The sequence below is a fragment of the Contarinia nasturtii genome, unplaced genomic scaffold (genome assembly GCF_009176525.2).
Source record: "Contarinia nasturtii isolate CC-2019 unplaced genomic scaffold, AAFC_CNas_1.1 Cnas_scaffold_78, whole genome shotgun sequence".
Taxonomy (NCBI): Eukaryota; Metazoa; Arthropoda; class Insecta; order Diptera; family Cecidomyiidae; genus Contarinia; species Contarinia nasturtii.
Genome location: NW_022197436.1, coordinates 4,233,583 through 4,244,274, shown reverse-complemented (window position 1 = coordinate 4,244,274; position 10,692 = coordinate 4,233,583). Strand labels below are relative to the sequence as shown.

General features: G+C 32.2%; 2 protein-coding genes across 3 annotated transcripts; one reads left to right on the top strand and one right to left on the bottom strand.

Moving 5' to 3' along the window:
- Window positions 1-3,341: 3,341 nt before the first annotated feature.
- Window positions 3,342-6,758, bottom strand: LOC116338814 (protein phosphatase inhibitor 2-like). Of its 2 annotated transcripts, none has more exons than XM_031764321.1 (5): window positions 6,262-6,758; window positions 5,929-6,057; window positions 5,502-5,669; window positions 5,072-5,172; window positions 3,342-4,986 (listed from the first exon to the last, which is right to left on the bottom strand). In XM_031764321.1, exons 2-5 carry the CDS (start codon window positions 6,021-6,023, stop codon window positions 4,739-4,741), a joined length of 612 nt encoding a protein of 203 aa, XP_031620181.1. In that variant the 5' UTR covers window positions 6,024-6,057; window positions 6,262-6,758; the 3' UTR covers window positions 3,342-4,738. The 2 variants fall into 2 exon arrangements, with proteins under 2 accessions (XP_031620181.1, XP_031620174.1); XM_031764314.1 differs by having other exon boundaries at window positions 6,300-6,758.
- A 571-nt stretch (window positions 6,759-7,329) lies between these two features.
- LOC116337981 (kinesin-like protein KIF23) lies at window positions 7,330-10,632 on the top strand. Its single transcript, XM_031762995.1, has 6 exons — window positions 7,330-7,487; window positions 7,579-8,830; window positions 8,927-9,248; window positions 9,326-9,681; window positions 9,747-9,938; window positions 10,025-10,632. The coding sequence occupies exons 1-6, from the start codon at window positions 7,477-7,479 to the stop codon at window positions 10,457-10,459; spliced, it is 2,568 nt and encodes an 855-aa protein (XP_031618855.1). The 5' UTR covers window positions 7,330-7,476; the 3' UTR covers window positions 10,460-10,632.
- The last annotated feature ends 60 nt before the right edge of the window (window positions 10,633-10,692 follow it).

Here is a 10,692-nt window from a genome sequence, read left to right as displayed (position 1 = left end):
TGCATGTTTTTTTTTATTCAAATTTATTATTTCTCTTTACTTTTATGAACGCCTTTGCTACGGGACTATTGCTTATCGCAACTTTTTACTTTTAAAACTTAGAATATTAATGAACATAACACAACAACAACAAAAAAATTTATAAAACGAGAGAAAAAAAAGCGAGATAAAAAAAAGGACGAGTAGAATTTAGTTAATTAAACTTTGGTTTTTTTTGTTGTTGTTTGAGAGTACATCGTATATTTATTTGTAAATTCTATTGAAAGTGACAGTTACAGACGTAGCTTTGGGGAAAATGAGAGAAAAACTTTTTTTAACGCGGACAAATGCTATGGAAGTATATTGTAAAGAAATTTATGCACACAAGAAAAAAATATCTTTCGGCAACTTTGTTTTTCGTCATTTTAAAATGAAAGAATTAATTTGATACTAGTAAAATGAGCCAGTCAACTTTTGAAAAGTAACTCTTGCCCAAAAAAAAAAAGAAATTAAAGGACATGCTGAATCGTTGTTTAGCGGTCAATATATTGGCGATTTCATCACTTTTGGAGAAATTTTTTTTATCGAAAATCTGTCAACTTTTCACCCTTTCGGTTGCTTTGTATATTACAGGATTTGATTACCTTCTAGTGAATGATAACTTAAGAATGAAAAGAAAATGTGATCAATAACGATGTGATTATTAAACATTTTTTCCTTTTTTTCATTGATGAAAATGCGAACATAAAATCTGCTCAATGGCGACTGTATAACTTACGGTCTCCCGCACTTTCAATGCGAAGCACTTAAGAGAATATCGTGCAAACAAGAGGCGTTGATAAAATATGTCAACAAACACAATACACCATAAACATGTAACACACACATTTATTCATGGAAACGAAGATGATGCACGCCCTTACAAATATTAGATAGTGAACAACGTTTTGATTGTGTCACTTTATCATTCATATTCCACGGAAAACATGAAAGGTATTTTCACTTGAGGTGGACGAGCGGTGACAATCGGACGCAATTTTTAATGCGAAGAAACGTGTACATCGTTTTTTTATTGTAACAAGAATACTGAATATTGTATCCATTTTTTTCATTCATTTTATTGTTGTCACTGAAGTTTTTCTGTGCTGTAATATACAACTTACTCGTTTTTAAGATGAAATTGTATGTATTCAAATTGCCATGACACGATAATAATTTTCTATCAGTGATGTAATTTTCAATGAATTTTCCGCTTCGTTTCATGTTCATTTTCATTTCTATTATTTGTGACATTTATTCTTTTGGTTGATTGGTTGCATTTTGACTAGTGTTAAAATTAATTTTTCTTTCAATAATTGAAATTTATAATACTGCTTTCCCTATGTAATTTTTCATTTGTCCAACGATGGAAATTATGCCACTGACCACTGTACACTACTGATTTTCGATTTTAATCGAATATGAACACTCTAAGCAAATGCACACAAACGTGCATGCGATGTGCGGTGGGCCGATGGCGTAACCATCATTATAAATTGTCAGCTTTTTCTCTTTCATCAACACAAATCTATTACTTTGTCGAACAAACAAATAAATTTTCGAAACGAGAACGTACTGATCGAAACCAATATTCAAGAAATACCAAATATGAATAACTCGAAACCATTTTGTTTATTCAATTTGTTAAATTACTAAATAGGAAAAGAATGTTTCTTTACATAAAACTTTCATATTATCATGAATATGGAATACTCTGGGCTAGTGTTAGTATTGCCATTGAAATTCAGCCAGTTAATTTAAAGATCATCACATTGTGTGGTTGAAAATAGATTAACGGGCTGGATTTGACGGGCACCACTGACCCTAGCTGATAGTATTCCCAAATAATGAATGAAAACTCCTAATAACTTTCTTTAACTTATTTACTCGGAGCCAAATTAATCAACAATTGGCCAAATATCCTTTTTAAATCTTCGTTATAAAAAAAAACTTGAAAACCAATTGTTAGCCATTTGAAATAAATGTCGGTTTTATACATTATTTAATAAATAAATCGAAAAAAACCATGTTTCGTCAGTGAAACATTACAATTTGTGTAAAATGAGCCCAAAAAGCATCAATTTCATTAAAAGCAAACAAGAAAATGTACACAAATTGATTGCGAATTAAGAGCTCACGTTTGAATGGCATTGCACACGAAATCGCACGTGAATATCGTGTATGAATTGCATCCATATGCGATGAGCTCAGAAACAAGCCAAACACACACACATGCGCTTGTATATATTACCATTTTGATTTCATGTGTTTATTCAATTGGGAAATATTAATAATAATAATAATCATACAACATAACTTGGAGCCAAAAATGCCAATAATTAACATAAATCGATAGTAAGTGTTCTTTTTTATCGCCGATCAAAATACAAATAAATACAACCATATATACAACATCATCTGGTCAATAAATGATTCGTGAAAAGTACACAATTAACGAATGAAAATGATTAAGTTTGAGCGGTTGGATGGAAAAAAAGAGCAACAACTAATTAAAGGAGAAAAGAAACACACACTCGATTATTTGAATAATACATAATTTTAACAATAATATAGCATATATTGTTTCGCTTATTAATATATTCAATTTTTGGCATACTTTTATTCAATTTAACGTTAGGTGATAAATATTTGTTTGGGTAGAGAGAGACTTTTATCTGTTGTTGTTTATTTGAATTTAAAAATGAACCACAATAAAAAAAAACACACGCAGAGATATATATTTCGAAGCGATATTTATCTGTTACCTTGACACTGAACGGTTGAAATTATACATGTATACATTTATTTGATTTTGATATGTTAATTTGTGTTGTTGTTTTCATACATAATTTTGCAGAAATCAAAAAAATAAAAAAAAATGATGAGAACAAATTAATTACTTTGTGTGAACAAAAAAAAACAAATAACAGTAATGCTAGAACGTTTATATAATAATTTAAATTAGAGTACTATTATACCTAATATAGATATGCGCTTTAAAAATAAATCAATATATTTTCTTATGGTATATTTTGTGTTTGTGTTTTTTTTTTTCACTCGATTTTATTCCCAAAATGGACGCATCACCTTATTTATTTATGTGATGCAACTCAGTCATATTATTTTCATCGTAAATGGATACTCATAAGAGGTTACACCAGAAATTGATTTTCCGTGTTTTTTATTTTACAAAATGTTTCTACTTATCTTGATCGCCTTTCATCCCTTACGAATGAATAGAGTAAAATATTACCTTTTGTATTGGAGCTGGACTGTATGAGTTGCGAGGTAAGTCAAGATATGAAAAAAGAAAATTGTGCATATTTCACAGTGGTAGGTATTTCATTTTTATTCAGTATTTTTTTCTCTATTGCTCATTCCTCACAGGATGCATTCATCCATTCAATTTCTGTTATTATTTGTTTATTTAATTAAATTCTATTCATTTTGTTTGATTTATTATCACAATTATTCGCTAAGTTTACATAAATCTCATTTCTCGTTTACTTTTTAAGTCCATTTAAAATGAAAAATAATAAGCAAAAAAATTAAATTACATTTTATTTACTAATTCGTTTTTTTTGTACCAGCGACAAAAGAATTGCAGGACATTTTTTAGCGCAGCTATTCGAATAGATGATTGAATATTTTTTTTAAATGAAATTATTAATAGATCAATCATAAATTTTCGATTTGAATTAAACATACAATAAAAAAAAAAAAATTGATGTTTTTTTCAAAATAAATTTAATCCTTTTTTTTTGTGATATATTTGCTATTGATTTTTCAATTTTTTGCCACCGATTTTGCCGTCTCTTTCTTTCGTGCTACGGCTAAATTAGCACCATTCACATTGTCACATTCAATCACATAATATTCAAGTCAAATAAAATATTCAATGAAAAATATTAACTGTCGGTAAATGAATTTTGCACCGACTCGGTGTAAACAAAAATGATTTAATTTTAATCGAAACGTCAATCACCGTTATTTGTACAAAGGCCATGGCATGGCCAACGAGGATTTGAAGCGATTTTTTTTTCTTTTGTCATCTTTAAAATGCAGTCAGATTTTCAAAAAAAATGATAAATAATAAATAAATAACATATTTTGATTTAAGTTTTACATTGATTTCATCTACGTTTAGCTATAGTCACAAGAAAAAATTAAATTGAGACATAGCTTTCACTACAACAATATCAGAAAATATTTATGTCTATAAACTAAATTCACTGGCTATGTATGTGTTTTTTCATGAGTTTGTGTGTATGTTATAAGAACGCATTTTATTTCAAAATGCATCTTTTTTTTTTACTCAGTACCAAATTAAGTATTATTCTTCATGACACTTGTGTGGTTCACAAGACAAGACATATATAGAAAATGATTCGATCGAGTTATTTCATTTAAAGGTGTCCATAATTCACTATACATTTACACATACTTGATCAGCACTGCTGCCAGTCATTGTACGAATTCTTTTCATACAAAATCAACCGGACAGCAAAATAATAGCTGGCCGAATTTTTAGTCAATAAGTGACAGCAGAGCTGATTATTACATAGAAATCGTATTTATTTTACGTTCAATTTTGATTTTCTGTTGTTTGTTTTGTTTTTTAATTTGTTGCTGTTTTTCATGTGGTTGCTTAATCAATTGCATTTGGTGTTGGATTTATTTATTTCTTATATAAGAGTCGACAATGTCCATTACAGCATTCTTATGAGTTATCATTGTCCATTTCCACTTCGTTTTTTCCATCGGCGCATTTATCACCAGACACCGATGCTTCTTGACTTCGATCGTCTACCGCTGCTATTTTATCGTCATCATCCTCTTCTTCTTCCTCTTCCATCAACTTTCTGGCCAATTTCATTGCTTCAAATTCATTTGCTGTTGTATGATTTGGACCGACTTCACTACAATTGTAGTGTAATTTGCGTCGTTTTTCAAAGTCTAGCCGACGTTCTATTGAACCGAAGAATATTTTTCGATTAATCATCTAACAATTTTGACACTGATAAAAACAAACAAACAAACAAAATATACTTACGCTTTTCTTCTGGCGTTTCATAGCTGTGTTCGTCATCGTCCGAACTTTCATCAGCATCATCTGTTTCGTCCAACGATTTTCGCGGCTCGGACATTTTTAGCCTAAAATTAAATGTGAAGACAAATAAAGACGTTTATTTATTACGTTGTCAAGTCGGTACCATGCCATATGACATGATATTATTAGGAACTATGAGTAATGGTGCAGCGTCTCAATAGACACACTCATTGCATGCATGTTCGTGCGCATTTCTCTAATATTTATTCAAAATAACTGTATTTTTTTTCCACCACGCCCTTTGTACTTCTTCGGAAAAATAAGCAAACAAAGAAAAACTTAAACGCCTATTCATTGGAGTTTGTCACGCGTTTATATGTACTCGGGCGCAAAAAAATAAACAATTACAAAATTATTACGCATAACAGTTTACCGTTCAGTAAGAACTTCGGCGTCCAGTTGGTCCAAGATTTGGTCGTCTGGATCTGCATAATTGAATGGTGTTTTTGGTTCTTCAACTTTCATGTGGCCATAATCCTTGTCAACTGGATGGTATGTTTGCAATACATTGAGTTCATCGAATTTTGTGCTCTTTCTGCGTCTATTTTTTTTACACCCATGACATCGATTATGCAGGAAAACAAATGAAGCACACACGTACATCCACAAAACGCCAATCATATAGAAGAAATAAACAAGCAAAAGAGAGAAAAAAGAATAAGATCACCTTCATAAATCACATCTTATATGCGAAATTCACCGGAAAAACTAATTCAAGTAGAAAATCATTATAACGAAAAAGACGAAGTAGAAGCGAGAAATAAAAAAAAAGTCGATAAGCTAAAACGGTAGATACTCACTGCGATACAGAATGTTTGTCAAAGCTACTTGATGTTTTCAAAATACCCTTACAAGGTTTCTTTGCCTCTGGTGATCCTTGAACGTTACAATCCATTTTTTCTATGTGGATGTTGTTGTTGTTGCTGCTGCTGCAAACCATCCATGTAAAAGTTAAAGCGAATGTTATATTAATATAAAAGAACGTTTGTGGCACACAAAAATAAAAGAACCATTGATAAAATGTAAAAAAGCTGAATAAAAACAACAACAACATCAAATACGATGTATTACGATGTGCAACGATATTTATAGAATTGCAATACTAATGCTCAAAATTTTCCATCAAATCATACCGTATACTCTTTCTCTATATATATGTATATATGCTTACAAAATGTTGTTAATTGGATGAATAAAATCGAACGATTATCTCTGGTATATTGTTTGCCCTTAATTTTATCGATGAATTTTGAATGTGTTCTTTTTTTTCGTATGCGAATGTTTTCTCTTCGTTTGTTTGTGTATTTGAAGTTCAAAATGATGCGCTTTTTTTCTTTACTATAATAATTCTTTCCAATTAAAAACACATTTTTATGTTTTCTTTTGGCGGTCAAATAAAAACACACACAATTCGACGTTATAATTGATATTTGTGCACAATTTTAGTTTCTTTAAAATGCAAATCTTTTCAGGGATTTCAATAAACCAAAAAATTTTGATTTACACAGTCGTATTATCTCTAGACACGATGTGTACGTTTTTGCATTTGGAAGTCCGCTATTTTTTTTGTTATTTTCCGTTTTCTCCGTAAAAAAAAAGTTTTATGCAATGCACATTCCGTAGCTGTCAAAACGAGACTACACAACACACCTTAACATAGACCAATCATGGCGTCATCTTGATACATCTTTTTTCAATACAAACACACAGTACTACGAAACTGAAAGAAATGTCAAACAACATACATGTTACAGTTGGGTGACTAAATTTTTTTTTTAATTCAAGAGACAAAAAATTCAAATTTTTCTATTTGTTGAAATCCATCGAGGTAATGTTGTGAGATGATTCATTCATTTAAAATGTTTAATTGCTTGTAAATCACCCTAATGTTACAGCCGATAACAACAACAACCCCAACAACGGAAAAAATTGAACACAAAAAAGTGTGTTTTATTGACATTTTTTAAAAAAATATCTTGCTGAAAATAAAAACAATATCTAATTCAAATACAAATATTATACATTTCAAAATAATTTCAATGAAAACGAACGATTGAAATGTGTCGTAGTTGTGTTTGTGTAACGTAAATTTTCGACATTTTATACAACCCTGCGCACGCTTGAATGCTATGTATGATGCCATTTTTCAACTGGTTGAACGCACAAATGTCATTACGAATTTGAAAACTCAACTGAAAAAAACGAATGACTGTCGAACTGAGCGCATCACTTCGATGCAGTGTTTATTGAAAAAAATTGAAATTGTATAAAAAATATTCGATTTTATCATAAAAAACGTGATAAATTTAATGGTTTTATTGGAAATTATTTAAATCATTGCATGAAAAATGAAATCTTCGTAAGTATTAAACAAATTTTTAAAATTGTTTGGAGTGTGTGTGCAATTGAATGCATTGAAATTGATTATATTTTATGTGTATACATTATAGAATGTTTCGAACACCAGCGCGTTCTGTACCAAAGACACCCATGAGTCGACAAAATTCGGCTGAAAGTGTTACTGATCCAGTTCAAGTATATTGTCGTGTTCGTCCGATAAATAATCCAAATGAAGCGTCATGCGTTGAAGTTATTTCGTCAAAAACAGTCAGTTTACGGCCTCCAGAGATGGCTGTCAACTATAAAAGTATGCGCGAAATGCAGTATACATTTCAGCATGTATTTGGTCAGCATTCAACACAACGTGAAGTTTATGAACATGTTGCACAACCATTGGTTGAGGGTTTAATTAAAGGACGGAATGGATTATTGTTCACATACGGTGTGACATCCAGTGGCAAAACATATACAATGACAGGAAATCAAGAGAATCGTGGTGTAATGCCGCGTTGCTTAGAATCATTGTTCAAAACGATATCCGATTATCAAACGAAAAAATTTGTCTTCAAACCAGACCGTTTGAATGGCTTCGAAATTTTGTCCGAAGAAGATGCAATGCTGGAACGTCAAGCCGAATTAAATGCTCGTTTTGGTAAGAATCATCGACGTAAAGATAGTGATCCGGAGATTGCATCGCAAGCATCGGCCGAAACATCAATTTTGGGTGGCATCGATGAGGATAATATGTATGCGGTATTTGTAACGTATGTCGAGGTTTACAACAATTCAGTTTATGATTTGTTGGAAGATGGACCGGCTCAGAAGACATTACAAACGAAAATTATACGTGGCGATGAAAAATCAAATATGTACGTACATGGTGTGACGGAAATTGAGGTGAAAACGGTCAGTGAAGCAATTGAAGCATATCATTTGGGACAAAAACGTAAACGAATTGGTCATACAACGCTCAATGCTGAATCAAGTCGAAGCCATTCAGTGTTTACGATTCGTTTGGTGCAAGCGCCAACCGATAGTCGCGGTGAACAGTTGATTCAAGATCGTCGTAAGATTACAATTAGCCAATTGTCATTGGTCGATTTGGCCGGCAGTGAACGTACAAATCGTACAAATAATACAGGCGTTCGATTGCGCGAAGCCGGCAACATAAATAATTCGTTGATGTCACTTCGTAAATGTCTGGAGACATTACGTGAAAATCAAAATTCAAACGTACAAAAGAAGGTACCGTATCGTGATGCAAAAATCACACATTTATTCAAAAGTTACTTTGATGGCGAAGGTCAAGTTCGTATGGTTGTTTGTATAAATCCACGGCGTGAGGATTTCGACGAAACAACGGTAATATTTATTTTTATTCTTTGTTCGATTAATTTTTTTTGTTTTTTTTCAATTTATTAACATTGTTGTTGTGATTTTTTTTCTTCTAATATTTAGCAAGTGATGAAATTTGCCGAAATGACACAAGAGGTACAAGTGATGAGACAAACACCAATGAAAACTGACATCGGATTTACTCCAGGGCGTCGTAAGGCGAATCAAATATTCAAAATGGCTGTACATAAATTGGAAGAAACGGGACGAACCGATGCAAAGAAACTTGATGTTGATATTGGTTTGGTATATAGTCTTGGGCCCAAGTTTCCCGATTATCGTCTCATCTCACCCGAAACCGATGAAATTATTGTTCAATTGATGCAACACTTGGACCAACGTATTAAAAAACGGTCGACACTATTGGATGATTTTGGTGCTCGGCGTAAGTCTTACATGGATTGAACATAAATTTTGTTTTCTTCATTATTTAAAATGCGATTTTCATTTTTTCATTCGTAGAAAATCAACATCGCATGCATTTGGTACGTACTGAACAAGAGTTGGCTGAACTTCGAAGAGAAAAAATCAGTTTGAATCAGATGTTTGAATTGGAACGTAATCGTACGAAGAATCTAGAGAAGGTTAATGTAGATAAGGAATCAGAGATTCAAACTCTAAAACGAAAATTACATGAACATGAACGAAAAATTGAAGAGCAAAAAACTCAGATTAATCAGAAAGAAAGCCGAATAAAACAAATGGAAATCGAACAACAGCAAATTAAACAGAGATATCAATCGAAATACGCCATCGAGGTGGAGAAAACCAATCAAAAATTAGAAAGAAAATACAAGGATCAAACCGACCAAATGAATGTTAGTTTTAAAATGAATTTAAATTTTTGAATCACATTTTAAAGAAACGATCTTTTTTTCTTTAGATTGAACTTCGCAGTAAAAACCGTAAGATTGGTCAACTTCGTGAAGTGCTTAATGATTGTGAAAATATGAGAAGTGAGCCCGTAGCGTCACAACCAACAAAAGAACGCACCGCAATATCAAATTCCATTGCATCAACTCCAAGATCGGCTAAATTCACCGGCTTGGAAGCGAACACACCACGTACACTTCGGGTAAATATTTAATTTAAATTATAAATGAGTCCGTGTTTTTGTATTTGCAGCACTTTAAATGTTTCACTTCAAATACATTCGAATAGGGTGTTCCGGTTGCAAATATTCGTCATCGTCGCTCACGGTCGACCGACGAACGTTGGCTAGAGCATCGCGCACCACATCCGGTTCCATTGGGAACCATCTTTCAGCCATACTACAAAGCACGTAAATCAATAACAAAATTGACGGATGCCAAGGATTTGACCAATGCAAAATCATCAAAATACTGTTTGGTTGCACAAGGTGCCGATACGGACGGTGAAGTTGAAACTCGCCTGTACAAAGGAAATGTTATACCAACATGTGGTGGCGGTGCACAGGTCGTTTTCAATGACGTCGAATGCTTGAAACAACGATCACCAGTTACATCACCACGTCGGAAGCGTCCCAGTGTTGAAGAGCCAACACCAAGCACAAATCCCGATGAAATCACATCACGTTGTAGCATTGGCATTCAAGGAAAGAAATCAAAGTATTAAAATCATTCCGCACACTTACCAGACACTTCCACTGGCCTATATACGACTTTTTTTCTATCGTAGCACAAGTATTAATCTTTTTTTTTTGAGATAAGATCTGATAAACGAATAAAATGTATTATGCATAGTAAATTAAGCAAAATGTAACATTGAGTAAAGTAGCTTGATGCCGATTGATATGTTGTTTTTATCCGAAATTTTAATAAAATAAATATCAAAAAAAAGAACAAAAT